Here is a 12,350-nt window from a genome sequence, read left to right as displayed (position 1 = left end):
ATAACGTGTTGATGGTGTGTGCATATAGCGTGTTGATGCTGTGTAGATGTAATATGTTGATGTTGTGTAGGTATAACGTGTTGATGGTGTGTAGATACAGCGTGTTGATGGTGTGTAGATATATTATGTTGTTTGTGTGTAGATATAGCGTGTTGTTTGTGTGTAGATATAGCGTGTTGTTTGTGTGTAGATATAACAAGTTGATGGTGTAGACAGAGCGTGCTGAAGCTCTAAATGTGCGTGTTTCCCACCTGTGACTACCCAGAAAGACCTCAGGTAAACCCAGCATTGTGTTGAGCATCACGTATAAGTTTACCACCAGTCCTCTCCCCTTGTCTGACTGAGAAAGTGACTTGGCCTCACAAGTCAGAACGTGACTTCCACGTGTTTCCGTGTTCCTATCAGCAGACGATGAAAAATAAAACCTTTTCTTGACAGTTTTGTGCTAAAGTCGCTTTGTGTTAGCTTTGTGTTAGCTTTGTGTTAGCTACTTTGTCGTTGAGTTTTCTGTGTCCTCGTTTTGAACTGAGTTGTTTAGCGACACTAAGGTTGTCGATACGAGCTTTCGTTTTTCGTTTCTGAATGTATTTCTGATCTTCATTCTTTTTATTTAATTTTGAAAACGTTTTTTTTTACACGGAAGCCATAGACCTGTTGAGAAAGTGATTCCATTCCCCCACCCCCCGCCCTACGCTAATACCCAAGAAGTAAAGGCGTCACTAGGTCGGGGTGTCAGGATATGAATGTGTCCTCCTCCCCCCCCCCCAATCCCTGTGTGTCTCTGTCTTAACTAGCTGTAACATTAGGTGTGTGAACATACTTTTTGGTTAGTTACGGAGCAGATACACATCAGGTTGTTCGTAGGACAGAGGAAGTAGAGTTTATGTTTCACTAACCATGGTATATGTAAAGAAAGCGTGGGCATCACTGAGTCTAGATATGTTCAGGTACCCATTAGTGCTGGGTGGACTCATCGGCTTGACCACTCGACACGAACTCTAGATCTAAGTATCAGTAATCGAGTTCTTTGCTATTCCACCATGCAATTTCTTCCATAACAACATTAAAAAAAAACCATTTATCATTTTTTTTAAATCTCAATATTTAAAAAATTAAAATTTCAATATTTCAAAAAGCCGAACAAAGGCAGAGCATATATTTTATTATTTTAAAATTTATAACACAGTTATAATTGTAAAAATAAATTGTATATTAAAAAATAAATTGCATATTAAAAAGGCAGCAAAAACAACACTCTATTCGCAAATCAGTTAAGTTTTTTAAATATTGAACTTCAAAGCTGCTGAAATCTCTTTTAGGTGATAGTTGTGTTTCTCTCACCAACACGCACGCACGCACGCGCGCGCACTCACACACACACACACACACGCACGTACACGCACCACAAGCACACACACGCACACACACGCAACCTGGCCTAACCCGGACAAAATCTTTTCCAGGTCGTTGGACGACTTTTAAATTTTTCTATAACATTTAGATTCGGATTCATTTTAAAAAGTAGTATCCATGGTCCTCATTCAAAAGTTAGACAACTACTATATTTTTCTTCCTTTATTGTTGTCTCCCCTGTTAAACAAACCATTCTCAAGTTCAAGTCATTTTGTTTTGTAAGGGAAGAAACCGTAAATTTGGCACACGGCTTTAAACAATCGAATGTTTTGGGGTAACGATTAGTGTGTACTTTTTAACAAAAAAGTATAAGTAGCAATTACTTAGTTACTCAAATTAAAATGCCAAAACAAATGTATCAAATAAATATGCATAAATTAAATATTCTTAATAACAAACACGCTGATATATATATATATATATATATATATATATATATATATATATATATATAATTATATATATATATATATATATAATTATATATATATATATATGTATATATATATATATATATATATATGTATATATATATATATATATATATATATATATATATATATATATGTATGTATATATATATATATTATAAACGTAAATCTCAAAGCATACATTAATAACTGGTGCACGCGATCTAGACAAAATGTCGTAAACACTTATATCTTTGGTGAGCTATAAAAGCAGGTGCTACAGTAAACAAGCGAATATTTTAAAGGCAATATCAAGTTTATATATAAATATTTTGAAAAAAAAAACCGTTTGGATTACAATAGTTTCAGATATTATTTGCATATTTGTAACGTGCATATGTTATATAAAACGCTGTGCTTGTTCTATTTCTTTGTGCATATTTGTATAAGCGGGCGGATTTTCGTACAAATGTGGAGGATTAGACCCCCCACCCCTAAAATCCAAATATATGCTTCTATTTCCGCATTCTCACCCAAAATAACGGAATGGTTTTATCAGTCTATAGAACTCACATTATATTTGTTCCGCATAGCTTAATCTTAAGCATATAAAGAAGTTATTAACCTTTTTAAAAAAGGAGGTGAATTATCATACTGCGAAACGTTAACAACTCTGTTAAAGCAACATAATACAGCGTCATCGCGAAATGACGTGGAAATGATGAAACTTCGCCGAAATTTGAGTTCAAATTTCAAAATATTATCCTGGCCATTTGCATAATATCGCAAAATATAATTCACAAAAGCAGTATCAACAAATCGTATCGTGTCAAATTCAAATCGAAACAAAGATACTAGTGCAACTTAAAAAGTTTGAATCTTCTATAGAAAAAATACAAGACTTTTCAGCAGTTAGAGAAATATTATCACAGTTGATGTTAAAGTAACAGCGGATTTGATATGTTTTCATCTTTATCAATATTCTTTAAAGGACGGACTCTCCAGTTTTATCTCTTTTACAAAGCGGAAGTTCTATTTTTAGCCTTCTCCCCCGCCTCCTTGCATATATAACTCAAACAAAAGTACTGCACGTCTGAGCCGTGTAGACCAAACTGTCCGTCCACACACGAGTACCCCTGTATGTCCACCTTCTGCAGGTGCCGGAACTGAGGTGAGTACATGGCTCCAATCACCTGCTGGTCAGTGCTGGACATGCCGGCCTTGATCAGCTCCTGGGATACATATTTGTACGACGTGATGAACGTGCGGATGACCTGGGGAATAGGTGATGTGGGTTAGTCAAAGGTTCAAAACATTTTGGTCAATAAATTGTTGTACAGAGGTTTGGTCAACGTGTTCTATGGAGGGTGGGTTAGAGAGTTCTATTGACGTTGTTTGACATGTATTATTACAATCTTTTATTTAAATCACCGTCTGTCGTCAGTCGACAGTCTAGATCGAAACGCCCGAGCGAAATTATGGGCACTTCTGACAGATACGGTTCGTAGTTGGTACGTGGATCAGGGCATAAAGACAATGCAACATGACATTAAATTTGACTTAATTGGTTCCCTGATTAATTTTTTTAATCAAAATTGTGTCCGAATTAGTAGGCTGTCTCATCAAACTATTTCGCACTATTATATACGCGTCATCACGTTCATTAGGTGCGCAATGGTTTTTAATCATGCAACTCTATTGTAAATTGAAAACATTTAAAGTACTTATAAAAAAATTCATAAAAAATGTTTTAATAACAAGATTTTATGTAATAATACTCTAAAAAGTAGAAAATAAATTATACACTACTATTTTAATAACTATAAAGAAAAGCGTGGTCTCTTCCTAAATATTAGTAAAGGTATCCAATAGATACTAAAGTGACCCACGTTTTATTTTATAGTTATTGAAATAGTAATGTATAATTTTTTTTCTACTTTTTGGTGCATTGTTACATAAAAGCTCGTTATTAAAACGTTTTTTTTATGAAAAAAAATATAATATAAAATATTAAGTTATTTGTTTATTATAGTGAGGTTTTGTCTAACCTCGTGAGTTCCCATCACGTGACCCCCTGCCACCCAGACATGATTATCTCTGATGTACTCCCACGGGCTGAGCCTCTCCATGGCTTGTCTTGACGACACCTGTGTAAACCCCACTCGACTGCTGTTGAAGTCTGCAGGTACCTCCATGGTGAAGCTGTTGTTCTTTGGTTTCAGCCTCTCTTCCAGAAGATTCCTGGTGATTTAAGGGGTTCAGAATTGTGTAAGATAAAAGCCAGAATAATTTTTGAAACATCCAACCTTATATTTATTTAGTTGTATTACATATCTGTATACAAAATAAATAAACAGACCAATATCCATACCTAAACAGACCAATGTCCATACCTAAACAGACCAATGTCCATACCTAAACAGACCAATGTCCATACTTAAACAGACCAATGTCCATACCTAAACAGACCAATGTCCTAAACAGACCAATGTCCATACCTAAACAGACCAATGTCCATACCTAAACAGACCAATGTCCATACCTAAACAGACCAATGTCCATACCTAAACAGACCAATGTCCATACCTAAACAGACCAATGTCCATACCTGAACAGACCAATGTCCATACCTAAACAAACCAATGTCCATACCTAAACAGACCAATGTCCATACCTAAACAGACCAATGCCCATACCTAAACAGACCAATGTCCATACCTAAACAGACCAATGTCCATACCTAAACAGACCAATGTCCATACCTAAACAGACCAATGTCCATACCTAAACAGACCAATGTCCATACCTAAACAGACCAATGTCCATACCTAAACAGACCAATGTCCATACCTAAACAGACCAATGTCCATGCCTAAACAGACCAATGTCCATACCTAAACAGACCAATGTCCATACCTAAACAGACCAATGTCCATACCTAAACAGACCAATGTCCATACCTAAACAGACCAATGTCCATACCTAAACAGACCAATGTCCATACCTAAACAGACCAATGTCCATACCTAAACAGACCAATGTCCACACCTAAACAGACCAATGTCCATACCTAAACAGACCAATGTCCATACCTAAACAGACCAATGCCCATACCTAAACAGACCAATGTTCATACCTAAACTGACCAATGTCCATACCTAAACAGACCAATGTCCATACCTAAACAGACCAATGTCCATACCTAAACAGACCAATGTCCAAACCTAAACAGACCAATGTCCTAAACAGACCAATGTCCATACCTAAACAGACCAATGTCCATACCTAAACAGACCAATGTCCATACCTAAACAGACCAATGTCCATACCTAAACAGACCAATGTCCTAAACAGACCAATGTCCATACCTAAACAGACCAATGTCCTAAACAGACCAATGTCCATACCTAAACAGACCAATGTCCATCCATGCCAGATATTTTGTCTTGACCAGTCCCATGTCCAGTGCCATGGTCATGACGTCATACTTAGCACTCATGGTGCAGCTGTAGTTGGCGTTGATGGTGTTGGGTGGATGTTTGGGGTATGAGCTGTTGCTGTAGATTTGTTTGATCCTCTCCAGGTTCTTGAAGGCGTCGAGGTGTGACCTGTCTATTTTTACAATCACAGTCCTGTGGGCGGGCTGCTGGGTTCGGATTTTTCTGGAAGAAAGAAGATGACGTATATGACATATTAACATAACGAAACACACATTTGTTTACCAACAACTTGAACCAGACGGAGGTTCCGGTGTGAATTCTGTAAGGTCACTGAGTCCACTCAGCTCTATTAAGTATCAGACTCAAGTTGGGGAATATTAATACCAATTCAGTGCTAGCCAAAATTATTATTTTAAATGCGAAGCCAAAGAAACAGATAAACTTTACTTCATCTACCGATGGTGTTAGAGAAAACTTCTACAAAAGACTGAAGAAATGAGCTGGTAAGAAAATCGCAACTATAAATTCGTCAGTCATATAAGTATCAAACCAGTGGCGTAGCGAGATCGGGTGTCACCCGGTGCGGCACTTAATGGTGTCACCACCCAGAGGCGTAGCGACCCTTCCCGGGGACAAACTTTCAAGTTTTCGATTTGCAACCCCCCCCCCCCCTCAAACTTTCGATTTGCACTCCCCACCTCAAGTTTTCGATTTGCACCCCCCCCCCCTCAAACTTTCGATTTGCACCCCCACCCCGCTCAAGTTTTTCTCTATATATTTTGCTCTTTTTTGCCTTGGTGTCACCCCCCTAAATGGTGTCACCCGGTGCGGTCCGCCCCCCCCCCCCCCCTCGCTACGCCCCTGTATCAAACACAAGTCAAACAAGAATTGTGAATTGATTTAAATGAATATTAAATGGAGAGAAACGATGCGAAATGTAAATAAATGATAGTTTGCGAAATGGTGTGAATGTATTTAAAACGGTGTAAATCGATGTGCTACCATGTGAAATGATATGCTCTCCACTAACTTATCTAAACATTTGTTCTCCTTCTAGTCACTGTGTAAGCTCAGACGTTTCTTCCGTTTACACAAGGATCTGAACTAACATCCGACATGGGACGCAATCATTGTAAATAATACATGGTTTGATTACTTCCCTTAGTGCTATGTTTCTTTGGATCTCAAAATTTTAAGTGGGTGTATGAAGTCAAAAATAGGGTTTCGCGTTTATACAACAGTTTATGTTAAATTTAGATAAAAACAAACAAAAAAAATCTTTAAAAAGTATATTCTATTTTCTTGTATAAAATGTTGGTATCCGCCCAAGTAATTAATTATTTTTGTTTAACTATCCGCATTTTCAAAAGTGTTAAAGTAGGAACGTAATCACTGCGTGTTTGTGTTCCAGAAAATTCTGCGTGTTTTGCTCCGTTAGTCTTAATATCTGTGTGATGAGCATAAAAGTATTAAATTTGATAACTCCTACTTGAAATACTCCAACGTGTCTTCGTCGTCCACAAAGATGATCACGTGATTGGTCAGCCAAGCCCACGTGGCCATCCACTGCTTGTACTTGTCGTGGGTGTTGTACAGGCCACCGTACCCTTTCTGGAGCGTCCCCAGGGTAAGGAACATCGTAACGATGGTGAGGGACGGGGCATCTTTGTCTTCAGCGGTGGCTGAAGTCTGAGAAATTTAAAATCAGGGCATGATATAATAATATGGGCATTTTTATGATATAATAATATGGGCATTTTTATGATTAAAGGGTAAGGTTTTGGTAATGGATAGATTCGGTTCCGTAAACACAATTAACAAAACGTATTCTGTGTATTTTTGTTAACTTGGAATTTTTTAACAGTATAAGTATTACTTCTCGGTAATAAAACAAAGTAGGAACTATATTCACCATCGTAAATATTCATTCAGGAAATGAGATACGATTAAGTTGGCCAAATTTCGCTAAAATTAAGTTATTTACTTGTGTATTTCCTTGAGAGTTTGGCTAGAATGTTTGTTTCCTACTTCTAATATTAACTTACTAGGCATGCTGCCCAGCTTTGCTTAGGCTTTCGAAAACATTGAGAATTTGAATGGTTAATTAATTCGCCCGAGGGTCGGTCTGCGACCTCAGGAGTTATGAAGAGGTTCCTCCGTGGACATTTTTTTTCGATTTATAGCTCATATAAGGCGCCGGTCAGTCGATGTCAGTTTCGACCCCATCATCGTAGACTTTTCGGCCAACCGGCCCCCGTGTTCTGTCGCCCCAAGGCAAGATCCTGCCAAATTTGAAGCGCCTGCGGCGCCGGGAAGTGCCCTATCGGGCACCCGACAACTTTGCATTATATATTATAGAGATTAGCAAATGGCATAGATAAACAAAGATTTCAATAAAGTAATTAAGGCCTGAAATACTTTAGTATAGAAATGTATTATTTGAATAGATGAATCTAGAATATCTAGATCTAGAATCCAAATAAATAAAATAAATTGTATGAGTTAAGCCGGAAAAATTGTATTGTATACATTTCATAGTGTACGTAGATCTAAATCAAATTTGAATGAAATAGTTCATTTCTTTTTATTCTAAACACGGCAGATGACGTCATTAGTTATTGTAGAAAGCAATAGTGACTTCACAGTTTTTTGCGTTCTTTTTCACATCTATTAATGCTTTTCCGGTTGCATAAATAATACTGTTTCTCTACATTCGAATACGCCTTTAATTTTTATTTTTCTTCTTTAAATAAAATTGTGGTTATACATTTAAAACATCTAACATATTATTTTCAACTAAAGTCCGTATAAAGTTCTCCATATATCGCTGCCGTTTCTGACGTGATGTCCGGCGAAAATATTTTGCGGACAGACAGAGAGAGAGAGAGAGAGAGAGAGAAGTGCGCACATGGGGAATTATATATTAGGATTTACTTTTGTTTCCTTAAGAACTACTTCTATCATTAACTTATTTACTTGTATATTTCCTTAAGAACTACTTCTAACATTAACTTATTTACTTGTGAATTTCCTTGAGAGTTTGGCTAGAATGTTTGTTTACTACTTCTAACATTAACTTATTTACTTGTGTATTTCCTTAAGAACTACTTCTAACATTAACTTATTTACTTTTGTTTCCTTAAGAACTACTTCTAACATTAACTTATTTACTTTTGTGTTTCCTTAAGAACTACTTCTAACATTAACATATTTACTTTTGTGTTTCCTTGAGAATCGCTTGCTTGTGACGGGTTTTGACTGGGTTGCTGTTCTTGGAAGCTTTTTACGTTCACAGTGCTCTGGATTTTACCAGAGAGAAGAAACAATGTGTTAGGTTTTGGGACGGATTTAACTCAAAGCTTAGCTTAGCTGGGAGTTCTTTAAGGCTTATGGTTGAAACTTTGGTTTACGATGATAACAAAACCAAACGATGTTTTTTTTTTTAACTGTTAGCAAATTTAGTTCAAAAGTGACTTGATTTATTAATTCTACATTAAATTTAACTTTTTAAAGATTCGATACTACACAAAAGATCAAAAACACTTAAAATAAAATACATTATTAAATTGAACATAATCATGCTACAACTAACATGTACGTATAGTTTTATATTAAAATATTTAGTTTTTAAAAGATATGAACTATATTTAAAAATACGAACTATATTTGAAAATATGAATTATATTTAAAAATATCAAATATATTTTAAAATATCAAATATATTTTAAAATATCAAATATATTTTAAAATATCAAAAATATTTTAAAATATCAAATGTATTTTAAATATCAAATGTATTTTAAAATATCAAATGTATTTTAAAATATCAAATATATTTTAAAATATCAAATATATTTTAAAATATCAAATATATTTTAAAATATCAAATATATTTTAAAATATCAAATATATTTTAAAATATCAAATATATTTTAAAATATCAAAAATATTTTAAAATATCAAATGTATTTTAAATATCAAATGTATTTTTAAATATCAAATGTATTTTTAAATATCAAATGTATTTTAAAATATCAAATGTATTTTAAAATATCAAATATATTTTAAAATATCAAATATATTTTAAAATATCAAATATATTTTAAAATATCAAATATATTTTAAAATATCAAATATATTTTAAAATATCAAATATATTTTAAAATATCAAATATATTTTAAAATATCAAATATATTTTAAAATATCAAATATATTTTAAAATATCAAATATATTTTAAAATATCAAATATATTTTAAAATATCAAATATATTTAAAAATATCAAATATATTTAAAAATATCAAATATATTTACTTCTGTGCCGTCCGCTGATTTTTCCGATGAAACTTTCCCTGAAAAAAATAAAAAAGTTGTTTAAAATTGCTGAGTGGAGCTCAAAGTATTTTATTTTGTGTACCTTTATTTTGTGTACCTTTATTTTGTGTACCTTTATTTTGTGTACCTTTATTTTGTGTACCTTTATTTTGTGTACCTTTATTTTGTGTACCTTTATTTTGTGTACCTTTATTTTGTGTACCTTTATTTTATGTACCTTTATTTTGTGTACCTTTATTTTGTGTACCTTTATTTTGTGTACCTTTATTTTGTGTACCTTTATTTTGTGAACCTTTAACATTTGAAAAACACCAGAGTGAAGCTAAAAACATACTTGACATAAAAAAACGAATGATGCATACAATTTTTAATTTAGTATCAAATGGAAGACAGCTGTTTTATGAGATTAGAAAGGCGTTTATATCACCAGTCTTGTAATGTGTCTTCATACGTTGGTTGAAAACAGTTTTAGAACCTTCTAGCAAGTGGCTTTTTTGTTTGTTTTGCTTTGTTTTGATTGATTTTTAGGGTGGGGGTAGGGGGGGGGACTGGGGTTTACCTGAGTTTTACCCTATTACAAAGTCAACTTTGGGGGGGGGGGGGATTTCTTTTCCACTCGTGCAACGTCTGCTTGTGTATGATTTATTTTACCCGTTAATGGATTGCTATTGTGTGGTTGGGACTGCATGTGTGAACTTCAATTCGGTTTTTCCACCGCGTTAAGGTCACGTTGACTTTGACAACTTGAGGGGTGTTAAGGTCACGTTGACTTTGACAACTTGAGGGGTGTTAAGGTCACGTTGACTTTGACAACTTGAGGGGTGTTAAGGTCACGTTGACTTTGAAAACTTGAGGGGTGTTAAGGTCACGTTGACTTTGACAACTTGAGGGGTGTTTAGGGTGGGGGGGGGGGGGGGTACGTATAGAAAAGATTGGATCTCATGTCCAACGTGTAAACGTCATACCACGTGATCAATACACCACCGTGCAGCGGTACACAGTGAATTGAACCACCAGCACACACGGCACGATTGAACGTCCGGTCCAACACACAAGCGCGGCGTAGCCTCTTTGTCACTCCGTGTAGCCTTTTTCTCACTCCGTGTAGCCTCTTTGTCACTCCGTGTAGCCTTTTTCTCACTCCGTGTAGCCTTTTTGTCACTCCGTGTAGCCTTTTTCTCACTCCGTGTACCTTTTTTCTCACTCCGTGTAGCCTCTTTGTCACTCCGTGTAGCCTTTTTCTCACTCCGTATAGCCTTTTTGTCACTCCGTGTAGCCTCTTTGTCACTCCGTGTAGCCTCTTTGTCACTCCGTGTAGCCTCTTTGTCACTCCGTGTAGCCTTTTTCTCACTCCGTATAGCCTTTTTGTCACTCCGTGTAGCCTCTTTGTCAATCCGTGTAGCCTTTTTGTCACTCCGTGTAGCCTTATTCTCACTCCGTATAGCCTTTTTCTCACTCCGTGTAGCCTCTTTGTCACTCCGTATAGCCTTTTTCTCACTCCGTGTAGCTACCCAACAGCCAATGCGGCATAGAGACGACTTCCGCTATACGCTGTACCTGCTAGCGACATGTGAAATAGTCCACAAAAGGGGCTTGGCGTCATAAGTGCTAATGCACACAAGGCTTTTCACAGCTCATGACCCTGGGGAGTAGGGCGTCGTCCCGATGCTGAGCTATTCAGGGCTGTAGGGTCAAAGAGTTAAGGTTCTTGTTAAGTTGGGCGAAAGAGTTAAGGTTCTTGTTAAGTTGGGCGAAAGAGTTACGGTTCTTGTTAAGTTGGGCGAAAGAGTTAAGGTTCTTGTTAAGTTGGGCGAAAGAGTTAAGGTTCTTGTTAAGTTGGGCGAAAGAGTTAAGGTTCTTGTTAAGTTGGGCGAAAGAGTTAAGGTTCTTGTTAAGTTGGAAGGAAATTCAAATGGTTGAAATTACTTTTGAAAAGTTGAGCCGGAGAAAGAAAGTTGAACTACGTATGATACAATAAATTCATATTACTAATTCAATGACATGTAGGCCTGTTGTGTGCGGTTGGCATACTTTGCTATTTTTAAATGTTTCTGACTGATTCTTGTATTTTAAAAAGGCTGAATCAAGAATAATATTTAAATATAAATATACGATGAACGTTCGTTTCCTTTGACTATCTCACCCCTCCGCCCCTTCACCATTGAAAACGATGTGAGAACTAAAATGTTTTTTGGAACGAAGTACTTTATGTAAATGTACGCAGCGTATGTTGTAAAACAGCGTATTCAAGTCCCTTGATTTTTGTTTTCATATTAGGTCAATCTTTAATCAACTTGGAACATTCCAAAAATCCTTTACAGTGTATTACAGATACCATAGTATATTAAACAAAGTTAAACAAAAAGATACAAAGATGTGACAGAAATTTCTATGCATTCAACATATTCACATCCGATGAGGGAAGATCGATTCCAAAGTATCGAAATAAGAAGGTGGATCTGGCTGGACGATATTGTTGGTGTGGAATAAGAACAAGAATGTGACAATGTGTGTGGGGGGGGGGGGGGGGGGGACACGGGCATTCGGTAAGGAAGTGATCTCTCGCTTTCCGAAACTTCACACCGATCTACATGTAGAGAGTATGATGTAACTACAAGCTGAAAAGTTTTTATAAACACGGAAACCGTCGATGCAATGTAAGCCTTTTGCGTGCCGATTGAAAATGTATTGTTTCATTGTAATATGTAGCTATTGTATCGTTTCATTGTAGGATGGGAATATAAGTGAATTG

The 12,350-nt window shown here is 35.8% G+C and overlaps 1 protein-coding gene across 2 annotated transcripts in view; it reads right to left on the bottom strand.

Moving 5' to 3' along the window:
- Window positions 1–2,019: 2,019 nt before the first annotated feature.
- Window positions 2,020–12,350, bottom strand: part of LOC131941572 (protein HtrL) — a 32,578-nt gene continuing 22,247 nt past the window's right edge. For both annotated transcript variants that reach the window (XM_059300884.1, XM_059300893.1), the window contains exons 3-8: window positions 9,578–9,615; window positions 8,479–8,562; window positions 6,753–6,952; window positions 5,231–5,485; window positions 3,872–4,064; window positions 2,020–3,097 (exon numbers count right to left, since the gene is read on the bottom strand). In XM_059300884.1, coding sequence (XP_059156867.1) covers window positions 2,840–3,097; window positions 3,872–4,064; window positions 5,231–5,485; window positions 6,753–6,952; window positions 8,479–8,562; window positions 9,578–9,615 — 1,028 coding nt within the window. In that variant the 3' untranslated portion in view covers window positions 2,020–2,839. The remainder of the gene's footprint in view (window positions 3,098–3,871; window positions 4,065–5,230; window positions 5,486–6,752; window positions 6,953–8,478; window positions 8,563–9,577; window positions 9,616–12,350) is intronic.

This window comes from Physella acuta, unplaced genomic scaffold (assembly GCF_028476545.2).
Source record: "Physella acuta isolate Inbredline_101_S28 unplaced genomic scaffold, ASM2847654v3 ptg000029l, whole genome shotgun sequence".
NCBI lineage: Eukaryota > Metazoa > Mollusca > Gastropoda > Physidae > Physella > Physella acuta.
This window is presented reverse-complemented; position numbering and strand designations above follow the sequence as displayed.